General features: G+C 49.2%; 1 protein-coding gene across 5 annotated transcripts in view; it reads right to left on the bottom strand.

Annotated features, from left to right (window-relative positions):
- The window catches only part of CLEC16A (C-type lectin domain containing 16A), a 200,290-nt gene that overhangs the window by 168,583 nt on the left and 18,516 nt on the right, over positions 1 to 13,191 (bottom strand). For 4 of the 5 annotated variants that reach the window (XM_028117471.2, XM_028117473.2, XM_028117472.2 and 1 more), the window contains exons 4-8: positions 9,977 to 10,125; positions 7,164 to 7,269; positions 5,296 to 5,419; positions 2,326 to 2,500; positions 814 to 867 (exon numbers count right to left, since the gene is read on the bottom strand). In XM_028117471.2, coding sequence (XP_027973272.1) covers positions 814 to 867; positions 2,326 to 2,500; positions 5,296 to 5,419; positions 7,164 to 7,269; positions 9,977 to 10,125 — 608 coding nt within the window. The remainder of the gene's footprint in view (positions 1 to 813; positions 868 to 2,325; positions 2,501 to 5,295; positions 5,420 to 7,163; positions 7,270 to 9,976; positions 10,126 to 13,191) is intronic. The other variant, XM_028117475.2, reaches the window with a different exon arrangement.

Here is a 13,191-nt window from a genome sequence, read left to right as displayed (position 1 = left end):
TGCGACTCTTCTCAGCCCTGCCTCAATCTCCAAATGGCCCAGGGACCAAGGGCAGAAGGCCTTGGTTCTCTCGGCAAAGCCAATAAATACCTGCGCCACTGCAGAAGTGGGAACAGAACTCTGGTCAAACGTTTGACTACTTGACAGTCTAATGAGATGGACTTAAAGTCTGGACTGCTTGTAATAAAAATATTTTTAAAGTTATGTAACTGGGTCACCATGGAGTTTTTCCCTTCTTGTAAATATTACATAATTACGAGAAGGAAACACACTTGTTTAAGGAGGGGGAGGCAGACAAACTGGCTCAAGACACAAATCTGGGAATGGAGGCTGCTACAAGATACCTTCCAGAAGGTAATCTGGGAACTACAACCACGACAAAAGTCTTTAAAAACAGCCTCATTAGTCGAAGTTTGTTAAACCAAAGCTGCTGCAGGGATATACACACATAGTGGGTCCTGCAGTTTGGGGCTTATTTCAAAATACCATGAATAAGACCCATGCCGTCCACATCTCCAGAGTATTTAGAACACTCCTTGGTTGTTTGAAAACCTCAGTCCCCATGGTAAAAACCAAGCACATAAGTGCCAGGTTTGATTTACTTTTCATTTTTCTTTCAATTTCTACCCACTACCACGAATAAGATACCAGCCCCTCTACTCTGTGTCTGAAAAATAGAGATCCTCCCCTTCCTTTTATTGTTGTTTTACTTCAAGATGGGGGATCCCGCAGAAAGAAGACAGGGCGATGTGGCCTGGTCCTCCAAAGGACCCCCAAATGTGGTTGGGGAAGCAGGCAAATGATGAACCATACCTGCGACAGGAGATAGAGAGAAACCGGCAGGCTGATCTTCGGGCGTTCTCCTCCCTAGTGAGGGTTAAGGGAAAGAGACAGAAGTCCAGGTCACACACGTGAGCAGCACAAAATACATGAAGCCAAAAGCCACCTGTCTGAAGGCGAGGCAGCCTGTCCCCCACTTCCCCCACGCCCCCAAGGCTGTTCTTTCCTGGTACTAGTGAAAAGTCCACTCTGCAAAATAAATTCGCAGTCTAATCCCATCCAATACCATGCTCCAGGCCTCTGTTTTTCCACCTGAGAAATCCTTCACCACTAGTCACGGATTAGAAGCTGGGTCCAAGAGAAGAACTAGCTCCTTAAATTACCAGGAATGTGAATTTCCCCCAGCTGGGGCACTGAGCCCACTGCCCCACAGGAGAGGCCTCTTCTCAGGAAGAGCTTTCAAAATGGGCCAAGGAGGGGTTGGGGCACGCTGGCCTTGGGAAAGTCCCTTGTTTGTACTGAACTTCAGTGTGCTCCATCCTACATCAACCCTGTGAGGATCTTCAAGACCCTGCTTTGGTTCAGGTAGGTTAGCTGCCTTGGCCAAGGCCACAGAGTGAGGAAAGGGAAGAAGCAGAATTTGAACCCAGGTCTGAAAACTCCAAGGCCCGTGCTTTCTCTGCCTCCCAGAGCTGCCTCTGATAGACCTAGTTACAGCTGCAGTTTTCTTCTATTTACTGGTTTTTAGAAAGAATCTCCATGTTCCATCTCCAGAAAGAAAGCTACAACCCCCTGGGGCACATCCGCAGAGGCTGGAGCCCCTGCACAGTAACCAACTGGCTCCATCCTGCCTCCTGCTGAGGTCTCTGCCCCTTAACTCTGGGAAGGACTGGGCAGAAATTCTCACGATAGGATCTGAGAACGGCCAGCTCAAAGCCACCTGGGGGACAGGTTAAAGATGCAGACGGCAGATCCACTACAGATCCATAGAGCCAGAATCTGAGACGGCGAGCGGGCCCCCGAGGATGTGCATTTCAATACCCACACAGGATTCTAAGCCTAACTGTGGACAGTCACTGCTCTGGGATCTTTTCCGAAGCGTGCTCCAACCCTTCCCATCCATGCTGTGCAAGTTCTGTGGCTGACTGGATCTTCTGCAAGTCAAGTCACCCTGGCGACTATCAGAAAAAGTTACCAGGAACGAGAATAGCTCAAGCGTAGGATGCACAGAAACCAAAAACCTAAATTCATAGAGGTTTCCTGTTTCCTTCTGGTGTCCTGTTCTTTTCCCACTCACTTTTATAGCTGTCCCCCCAACACACACACACACTCTCCCTCTCAGCCTCCCCTCTTTCCACCTACCCCTCCTCCCCCAGGAAATAAAAGGAAAGGAAAAGAAAACCAGTGTGCTTTTGAAAGGCATCTCTCTCAGGCTCAAGCCCTGGTCCCTTGCGAAGCTTGGTCCTATTCAAGGGGACTGTCCTTCCCCCTTCTGAAGACTGCCTTCAGCCCACAGGCATGGTGGGGCCAGGCCCCCAGACCCACCTTGTCCTGGTTCTCCAGTGAGTACACGTAGAGGGGCAGGAAGAGCCTGTTGAGCAGATGGTCTGTGAGCACGTCATTGAGGAACTCACAGTTGATGATCAGGATGTCATTGAGATAGTGCAGGTGGTCCAGGTGCTCGGCCACCAGGTCACTCAGTTTCCCCCGATTCCGGTGTCTGCCAAGAAAAAGGACAGCCTTAGCCTGGAAGCCAAAGCACGGAGCCTTTGGGCCTTGGCCTGGGACTTGGGTCAGATGGAGTGTTTCATTCATACAACAAATATTCACACAACAAACAGGCTCAAGGGACACTTATACTGGCCCTACTGGTGGCATACACACAGGGAAAATGGGCAGGTATAACACAATCAATTGTAGGGGACTCCTGGGGTAACCCCCACCCTCTGGGGGCCTCACCACAACTCACCCACTACCACCACCACAGCCCAAAACAAAATGGGTAAATAAAGCAAAATCCAGCTCCCTTAGCAAGCCATTCCACAAGAGTAGCTGCTAGTCAATGTGGCAAGATCCCCTGCCTCCCAAGATAAGGAGTATTAATGGAGCAATAAATCCTTGCTAATTAAAATGCTCCAGAGGAGTACCAAAGAGAAAAGCAGTCCTCAGCAACCACATCCAACCCCCTGGCCCTGAGGTCATATAGGGGCAAAGCGCAAGGAGGTGACACTCGACCCCAGGCCCAGAGGTCTCTGTCTCTTTCCAGTAAAGCAACAAGCATGCTTCTTGGGCCCCATGGGTCATCAGTCTTACACTTGCCAAGAACAGAACCCCAAAAACAGCTAGTGGCACACTTTCACTACCCCCAAAGTGGTATGTTGCAAGGAGCAATGTAGCTGTGGTAAGACATTTTGTTTGTATTATAATTATTACTCAAGTAATAGATGGTCATTTCAGAAGACGGGAAATTGAAGAACAAAAAGCAAAAGACATCAAGGTCTCCTGTAGTCCAACCACTAAGAGATAACATTTTGGGACTTGTGACCCTACAGTCTGTTTTCCTATTCCCATTTCTATGTCCCCCTATAATCACATCTAAATGCAGGTATTATGTAGCTATCCATCTAACCATACGTGCCTTAAAAAAAAAAAAAAGTAAAAATAGGATCAATGTTGTTTCTTTCACATAACTAATAATTCTTAGTGTACTCTAATAAGCTATTTAATGAATATACATAGCAAATACGTGTTGTAAAAGCTAACAGTATGATGAGTTCCTATGAGCCCACCATCCAGCCGAGACTTACAACATTTATTCGCTATGTTTTGCAACCTTTTCCCCCATTTAGTAAGATACTGTGGGAATTTTTCTTCAGCAAGATAGTTAACACACTTTACTTTTTAAACCTTTAGTTTAAAAAAACATATGCAGATGGGTTTAAAAGTTAAAGGGTATTGATAAGCTGATAATAAAATACAGCAGCTCTGGCCCAGTCTCTCCAGAGAAGACAGGTTTTAACTTTTGAATTGTTTCTGTGGATAGTGCCACCCACACCTCTAGAAAATCTTCAAGGTCGTCTATTTTGAGCCATTTTAGATATCGTGTAATGACCTCCTGGTATGACGGAACTCTTATCGTTCCCTCCGCCCCTCCCCCTCAAGTCATCAACAAGTGGTGTTGACATCATCAGGACCATTCACCGTAGGGCCACACAGAGGATGAGGAGTCCACTTCCTTCCTGGAATAACTTTTTGCCTTTTCTGGAAGCAAGTGCCACATTATGTGTCACATCCATAACTACTCATCTCCATAAATGTCCTGGTTTTCCCAAATGCCCTGTCGGGTCTGCCACCCACCTATCCCCGCTTCTCTCCCAGTATTGGGGCTCATATTCCATGGCTTGAGCCCTGTCCCCCAGGAGACCTCCTTCCTGGATCCCCTTATCATCCCGAGCCGCCTAGGTGAGCCTCTCTCCAGGGCTCCACTAAGCTGTCAGTCTGGGGCAGTAGTTCTCCACAGATGGCGATTTTGCCTCAAAGGAGACATCTGGCAATGTCTGGGGACGTTTTTGGTTGAAACAACTGGAAAAGGGGCACTGCTGGAATCTCGTGGGTGGAGACCAGGGATGCTGCAAAACATCCTACACAGGATGGCCCCCCAGAACCCAGAATTCCCCAGTTCCAAAGATCAATAGTGCCGACTTGGAGGAATCTTGCTCTGGGACTTGTATTCATCATTCTGGGGCCCAAATCACCATCTTAATCTGTTGTGTTGTTTGTTTGTTTGTTTGTTTTTAACAGATTTACAGAGATATAATTCCCACACCATAAAATTCTCCAATTTCAAGTGTACAATTTAATGGTTGTTAGTACATTTGCAGAGTTGTCCAACTGTCCTCCTGATTCACTTTAGAACATTTTTAACCCCTCCTCCCAAAACAGCCCTATAATCCCATTTCCCCTCAACACACCCCCTGTTCCATCTTGGAAAACCACTAGTCTATGCTCAGTCTCTCCAGACCTGCCTGTTCTGGGCATATGATATCAATGGGGTCACACAGAGTGTGATCCTTTACATCTGGCTTCCTTTACTGAGCATCATGCTCTCAAGGTCCAAGCATGGCATGCCATGTGTGAGCACTTCCTTTCCTTTTACTGCCCAGTATCATCCCACTGTATGCAAACGCCCCATTTTGTTTATCTGCTCACCAGGTGGCGGATCTTCTTACTCTTCCTACCAGCTGCCTGACACCCCATATACGGGTGCGCTGATTTCAGTGACCCTCTTCCCTTCTAGGAGGTATGAGAGTTGTTTCTAACTTTCCGCAGTTATAAAAAGTGGAAGGTGGGTGGAACTTTTCCCAGGACAGAAGTCCACATTCGGCCAACACACAGGTGGGGAAGTTTCGTGCTAGTGTTTTATTTCCCCTCGATGAAAATGGAATTCTCCCCTAACTACTCTCTCTGCCTGGGAAACACCCGCGCCCAACTCCCCCCCACAAGGCGGTCACTTACTCCTCATCAGTCTGCACACAGTTATCAAGTTCGATCACGTGGCTCCCGATGAACCAGACCAAATTGGAGAAGTAAGGAACGGCGGTTTTATCTCTGATATAGTGCAGCATGGCCTGGTTATCCACTGAGAAAATTCACAAAAGAAGAAGAAGAAAAAAAAGTCAAGCTACCAAAAATAACTGGGGGAGATTAAAAAAAAAAAAAACCCACAATGAAAAAGCTCTCTGCTATAATCTGAACCTTTTCTGTCTTTCCTGGGAATACTAGAAAAATGGTTATCTTATTCATGAAACCATACACATCAAGGCAGTTCTTATGCTATTTTTATAGTTAATAAAATGAATTAATTGGGCTAAACATTAATAGTGCAATCAGAAAGGCTACTTCTTAGCAATGTATTTAGCTTAACTACAATGGAAACCATGCCATTATCAGGCAAGTTTCCTGTATATTACGTGTAAGGATAAGTTAAGAAAGCAGAAAACCAGAAGTTAATAACTTACATGACACTGGAATAAGGAACACGGGAATCGTCATTGAAGGAAAGGCAAAAAACAGACAACAGTTAACAGGGTTAGGAACTGGGATGGTGAGACAGTTGCTCAGAGGGACAGAGGGCTAGGGCAGGAGGCATCTAAAGATATGGGCTGGAAGAGAACAAGAGAGAGGAGAGAGCAGGGGCGGCAGAACTGGGGCTCAGACCAGGGCACAAACTCAGCAGCCTGCTGGGTGGGCTGGTGACTCAGTGAGTGAGGCTGGGAGACCCAGCCTGTGAACTAGGGAGCCCGAGCCTCAACCTCAGGGAGAGGCACTGCTTCTCAGTGCCCACTCACCACCGCCCTACAAGACTGTGGGCCCCGAGCAGCCAAGTCTCTACTTTCAAGTCAGAAATCCACAGAGTGACCCAAGATCTCCCCGTGTTTAAATACTGGCAACTATGTATCTTTTCAAGGAATACCTAAGCCAATCAAAACACGTCTGAGGGCTGGATCCAGCTCTCTGACCCTCCGTTTGGGACCCTGGGCAGGGGACCCACCGGGCTCTTAGGCTCTTCAGTTTAGAGCAATCCCACAACAAGGCTGGAGTGAGTCCCTGAGGAGCTCCTCCCACCCCCAATTAGGGGTCATCTCAAGTAATAACATCATAACTCAAAACTCATGAAGGTCAAAGCCCTTTAGTCCTTGAGAATATGGAGTCCCAGCTCCAGTGTGGTGACTCCAGGGCGAATAACCCCAGTGTCAGGTAGAGAAGGCATGCCCTCAGGGGGGCAGTTCCAGGCGAGGGAACTTGCGTCCAGCCAGACTTTGTGCCAAGGCGGGCAAGGAACCCGTGGAAGGGCTTTCTCCCAGAGGCGACGTTTTGGGCATTAAGTACATCTTGACAAAAGGCTAATCTGTTGGACTTTGCAGTCCGTTGAGAATACAATGCTGCCCCCTGCTGTTCGTGACATCAAATGCTTCTACATTATTTAAAGATCCCATAACCCCAGGCTGTACTTAAGTACAGTTTACAGCCTGAAACACAAAAATGTAAATATAATATTCAAAAGACAACTCCGCTTTATCTAAGTATCACATGGCTGCTTGGAGTCCCACACGTGCCTGTCTTAGGACATTACTACTACTGTGTGTCCGTACAGAGACTTCAACATGTAGGACTGAGCGCACGCCAGGGAAGTGGCACAAAACTTCACGGAAGGGGCCTGTTAAATGTTCCATGACTACGAGCCTTTCATGAGACATGCAACCCCAGCTGTCATACATGAGCCCCCTGTCCCCACCGGAGAGCCGTGTATACAGACTCAAGAGAGCAAGCCCCAGCCGTCAGGTTAGAAATCAGACAAGGCCTGAGTGCCTAGGGAAGCTTACCTTTGTAGACGTTCAAAGTTATGGTTCTTACAGCAATTCTAACCATGCTTTCAGGGTGATTGAAAAACTTGATGGCTTCTGTGTACAGGGCAAAGTCATTAGTGTGCTAAAACAAAAGAAGTACCAAAAACGAGTTACAAACCCATAGGGCAGGCCTCCCCCCACCCAGCTTTCTGAATCCTATCAAATATCCATAAAAGTGGAAAAAACCACTATCCCCCATGAACCTTGAGCCAGTGGTTCATTCCCAGTGGGGAATGTGGGAAGGAATGGGGGAGGCGAGACAGTCCCAGAACAAATAAAAAAGGGTCTCGACAATGCCAGACCTGGGCTTGTGATGTGTCCTGCCACTTCGCAGCTGCGTGCTAGAATATTCCTCAGCCTCTGTGCCTGCGTCTATAAAATGGGAATCACAACGCCCACTTCGCAGATGCTAGGAGTCACTGAGGTGATTTCAGGGGCTGGAGCCTAGCACCGGACCTCCCACCTAACAAGCATCAGCAGTGAGGCCGGTTGTTACTCTCAGAGGCCACTTCAACTAATGAAAGGCAAGTGTGAAGTTTTATGGCATTCAGAATCTCTTCTGGCTAGGACACATTTCTCTACTTAGAAATACTAAAAATAAACACATTACCATGGAGGAGGAGGGGTTGGGGAATCTGCTGGCATTAAACAGATACCATCAGAAGGGATCAAAGCAGTTCCGAAGCAGAGAACTGCACTGCTGGGGCCTGGATCTGGGCCTAGAGCTGTGCGGGGCAAGCTCTGCTGCCCTCTCCTGGCCAGTGTCCCACATGGCTCTGCATCTCCGCTCCAAGGGCACCCGTGGGCAGTGAGGGCGTGGGGAAGAGGCAACAGCCGGCCTAGAGCACGGTGACAACTGTCTAATGGGGGCAATGCCACTTTGAGCACTAGACGTGTACCCTTGGCAAGTGGTAGCTACAGCACTGGCCGACACGCAAGAGGAAACTGAGCCCACCTCAAAAATAAGGCTGCTACAGCTCCCCTGGTGACCGGCAGGATGTTCTTCCAGAAGCATCGCTCTGGTCCCAGAATCGCAAGGTCCTATCCTCTCATCCTGGGGTACACAGCCCAGCTGCACCTGAGTGGAGCTACCTCTCTCTGGCCTGAATTTCATCCACCCGGGGAGTCTCTGGCACGATGCAAAGATCATCTACGTATCTCTGGACATGGTGAACTAGCACCTACCATCTGCCAGATACTGGGCCACACGATGTTAATTTTTCAAACTGCCATACATTTTGTGGCTGTGGTTGACAACTAATGTTTCTTCCCTCTGAGACCAGTTCTTCCCCACTCCAGGCTGTTCTTGCTGCATCCCATGGGGACAGCTGGATGGATTTTGCCCACACTCTGAGGGTATGTTTGAGTGGACGGTCTGATTCTAGAGAGAAGCAGACAGAAGCAGACAGCACATGGCTGTGTGGTAGCCCACCTCCGGGACGGCCCAGTGACCACCAATACAGTGGCCTGTATTCATGTGCTATCATGCTCTCCCACACTGGGTCAGGGCCCACCTGTGTGACCTAAATAACATGGTGGGAAAGATGGTGTGTCTCCTCTGAGGCTGGGTCACAAAAGGTACTGCAGCTCGTCTTGGTGTCTTGGGTCACTTGCTCTGGGGAAAGCCAGCTGCCATGCCATGAAGGCACTCAAGCAGCCACTGGAGAAGCCTATGGAACTGAAGCCTCCCGCCAAAGGCCAGCACTGACTGGTCTGCCGCAGGCGTGAGCCGCCTTGGAAGCAGATCCCCCGAACCCAATCCAGCCTTCACATCTAGCCTCATGAAAGACCAAGCAAAGCTGCCCTGCGAGGCTGCTCCCAAATTCCCGACACCTGCTGAGGGAGATGTGGCACGATTCTGACCAGGAAGACACAAGAGGAAGTCTGCTGGGGGGCTTCTGGGAAAGAAGTGTTTTTAGAATTTAGAAAGGAACACAAGAAGGGAAGCGATCTCTTCAGGCTTTTCGGCAGTGGTGCATGAATATGTGATGTTTGGAGCTGCTGCAGCCATCCTGAGACCATGAGGGGTCAAGCCTGAGGACGGTTGCCAACTATAGGGTCAGCGGAGCAGACAGATGAAAGAGCCTGCATCCTCAATGAAGCGGCCACAGGATGAACCAGACCAGGAGAGCCAGTATCGGTACCTTTTACCAATGAGATAAACTGAGCTTCTCAAGTTCCTTTTCACCATGAAAACAGCAGCAACTTATTTACTAAAATTGCTAGTAATTCTCCCAAGGAATACCAGGGACGTTAGCTAGTGAAGGGCAGCAATGGCTGTGATTTTAAGGAGCCAGGTACGTACTAGGGGCTTTGAAGACATCATCTCATTTAATTCAACCCCTGGAAAATCCTGCCAGGTGTAGATTCTCATCCCCGTTCCCAGATGGGAAGACTGAGGCTCAGAGGACGGAGAAGTCTCTGAGGTCATGCAGCAGGGAAGTAGCAAAGCCAGGGCGAACCACAGTGCAGGCTTTTCCCACAGGGAAGCACAACCCCAAGTTAACGTTCAGGCACTTCTCCCTGCCGAGAAGGCAATGCTCTCAGGTAGCACAAACTGAATTTTACTTAAAAACAGAGAGGTGACTTATAAATTAAAAAAAAAAAAAAAAAACCACCAACATTTTTTTTTAAAGCAGGTCAAGGTCTGACAGTGTCGCTATGAAAATCAGGTAAGGGTGAGCATGCAAGTGCTTTGTCAACAGATATGAGGCCACCCGGCCTGAAAGTGCTGTTCTGACCGGCTAGCTTTCCGCCCCAATGTACGTACCCCTCTGGCACTTACTTACCTCGTTGTAAAAGAAATGGACAGTGTGGTTGTTGAGTTTTAACGAAAGTGTTTTCAGGAACGATATATAATAGGCCATAATCTCCTCATCGGAAAAGTCAAACTTATGGACAATGATAGAATTTACATAGTTATTAGAGAGCAAATAATCTAGAGGGAGGAAAAAAAAAAACAGAACACAAAACAGATGGGTTAATTCGTGTCGGAGGAAAGCCAAGCAGACAAAGTCAGGTAACAGAGGACTCTGAATATGCTCGAACCCATCAAGCTTCTGGGTTGCTGGGGTTCAAAAGGGCAACAGGGAGCAACTTCACCTTTAGCCAACACAGAAATCAGGCAGCCGCTATGCGCAGCCTCCAGAAAGTACAAGAGCCATGAGAGAGAAAGGCCTGGGCTACCCCTCCCTCCTACACCAAATAGAAAAAACTTCTGAACATTTTTTTCCCTGCTGGCAAAGTTCAACATAGAGGTGGGGGTGGGGTAGATGTGCTGGTGTGTGGGCATTTTCACAAACCACCCACACATGAGGGGAAAAAGCACTGTATTTTATTAAAAGCTGCTCCATGTTGCCATCAAGAGTCACAGTGCCATCCCTGAATATGACAAAGGGCTGTGTGGTTTTTTTCCTCCCCATAGAGCAACATGATTTCCTAAAAGCTACTTCATGCCAAATCCTCCACTCCACGCCCAGCACCAGGCTGAGTGCTTTACATTATCACCACAACAATCGGATCCGGCCCAACAGGTCTTGTTCTCCCCATTTTGCTGAGAATTAAAAAAAAAATTCAGAGAGGCTGATTAACTTTCCAGACGTCACAGAGACCGTCAGTCCCAGAGATGGAATTGGAAGTCAGGTCCTAGGTCAAAGTCTGTGTCAATGTCATGCACTAATGGGGATGAAGAATGAAGGCTGGGTGGCAAGGGCCCGAAGCAGGGGGGGTCAACTGCAGAACGGCCACCCTCGTCCAAACTCCCAGCCCCTGCAGAAATGGAGGCCCAGCACCAGGGGAGCCTCCAACTGTGTGAGGGAAGCTGGAAGACATCTGAAGGCTGCCCATGACTCTGCAATGGTGGCCACAGGACCAGCTAGTTCTTCATGCTGGACTGGCAGGCAGAAATAGGTCTACAGGCCAGCTGCAGCCTGTGGGCCTGCAGTTCGCAACCCTGGCCTTGGGTCCTTGTCCAGGCAAGTCTCTGGGTCCTTCCCAGCCACCCTGCAAAGCAGGTGCTGCCATCCCACACTGTGTATCCTGTGGGCAGCCAGTCTGTGAGCGCTGCACCATCCCACCGCCACCCCCCAATAGTTAAAGGCATAATGGGATCAACACCCACACCTGCAGGCAGATGTGGTAAGGCAGTAAAGCTCAATGGCTGGGAACCTGGCTACTCAAAATCTGGTCCTCAGACCCCGCAGCCCAGCATCACCTGGAGCTCATCAGACACATGGAACCTTGGGCCCCAGCCCTGCCCACCGACTCAGATCTCTGGGGTGGACGAGGTACACGGGGCGTGTTAAGGGGCCCTGCTCATATTTCAGAAGCCTTGCGTTTGAAGGGGACTTGGAGCCACATTGCCCCTGCCACTTCTAGCTGGGTGACCCTGGGAAAGCCGCTTACCCTCCTTACTCTCCAGTTTCCTTGTCCAAAAACAGGAATAACAGTACCTTCCCCAGGGGTCGGCTGTGAGGATTAAAGCAGATGAAGCACTATGGACAGTGAGGGGCACAAAGCAAAAGCACGCAGTAATGGCAGCTACCACCATGTCTCTTAGCACTATTACATGGAGACCCCGGAGACCCCACTGACCCTCCAGCCACCAGGACCGAACACAGTTGGTCTTGGGGGAGAACGGGAAACAGACCGTTATTTCATGCCAAAGAGGTACCCAACCTAAACCAAAGTACGACTAGAAAGGCTGCCATCACCAAATGCACCCCAAAGAATCATCCAGGAGCCCGGGGCGGCGAGAGGGACCATGGCAGCGCCCACTGCTGGGTTCTTCTCAGAAGCCAGCTCTCCAGGAAAGACACTGCCCTCAGAAAAGCATCCTGGGTGTTCTTGGCTTTAGAGACAGGCCCTGCAGTCTGTAGTCGTAGCACAGTTTTCTCTACCTCCTGACTCTAACAATTTCTGAGGCAAATCCTGAAGCTCCAAGAGAGGAGGCAGTGGGTCTGGGCGGGGGGTCCTAAGAATCTTAATTGACTTGTTTAAAAATGACATCACACACATCATAACTCTTCAGTGTACAGCTCGATGTGTGTGGAAATTTACATACAGGTGAATCTTAAATCCAGGTGCCTATGTATTTATATGTATATATAGCATATAGACACACACACAGGGGTATATACATATACACACCACGAATCTCAGGTGTCCAGCTGGATGAATTTTTGCAAACATTATACACCATGTAAGGACCATCCAGATCAGACAGAACATATCTCTAGCTCCGCAGAAGGCTCCCTGACAGCCCTGCCCAGTCAACCCCCTCTCCCCAACAATAAGCCCTACTTTGACTTGAAGCACACAGACTCGTGTTGCCTGTTCTCGAGCTTCCTATCCATGGACCACGACACGCACGCTTCTCGTGTTCTGGCCTGTCACTGGTCACCATATCTGAGAGGCATCCGAGTTGCCACAGGCAGTGGCAAGAATCCACTCCTTTCCTCCATTTTGCCATGTAGTGCTCTATTCTGTGCACAGTCCACAACCTACCCACCTAGAATCTTAACTTGTAACAAGCAGCCCAGGTGATCCTGAGGCCTAGAGCCCTTCTTCCCCATTCTGTCCTGGCTGTGGCTGGAGATGAATGAGCTGGCAGGAGAACGGACTACGGAGATGTCACGGGAAGCCCCACCCTGACTGGCTGGCGGCTTCCAGGCCACCAGGGGCATGGACGCCGCTGCTGGCAGCTTCAGACATACAACCAAGAGCCTCTCGGCTGCACTCTTGAGCTGGAAAAGCCACATGCTCCCATCATTCCCCAGCAGGGACTTTTCCAGGGCCTCCACAGGATGACTCTGTGGGTGGTGAGGGCCACCGTGGAGGCAGCCGAGGTGCCTCTATTATTCGGCTGGGATTTTTCTACTACCCCCTCACTGGGTGGCCGACTTTCTGTGGTATCCTTTTCTCAACCCAGGAGTCTCTAAGTAATCTCAGTCTCTCGGGCCCTCTGTGACTTAGGTCACCGAACCCGACAGGCGACAGGTGCACT

The sequence above is a fragment of the Eumetopias jubatus genome, unplaced genomic scaffold (genome assembly GCF_037043125.1).
Source record: "Eumetopias jubatus isolate StellerSeaLion01/CBP00866 unplaced genomic scaffold, mEumJub1_p1.0 scaffold_12, whole genome shotgun sequence".
Taxonomy (NCBI): Eukaryota; Metazoa; Chordata; class Mammalia; order Carnivora; family Otariidae; genus Eumetopias; species Eumetopias jubatus.
The sequence above is the reverse complement of the archived record's forward strand: the minus strand, read 5'-3'. Positions and strand labels throughout refer to the sequence as shown.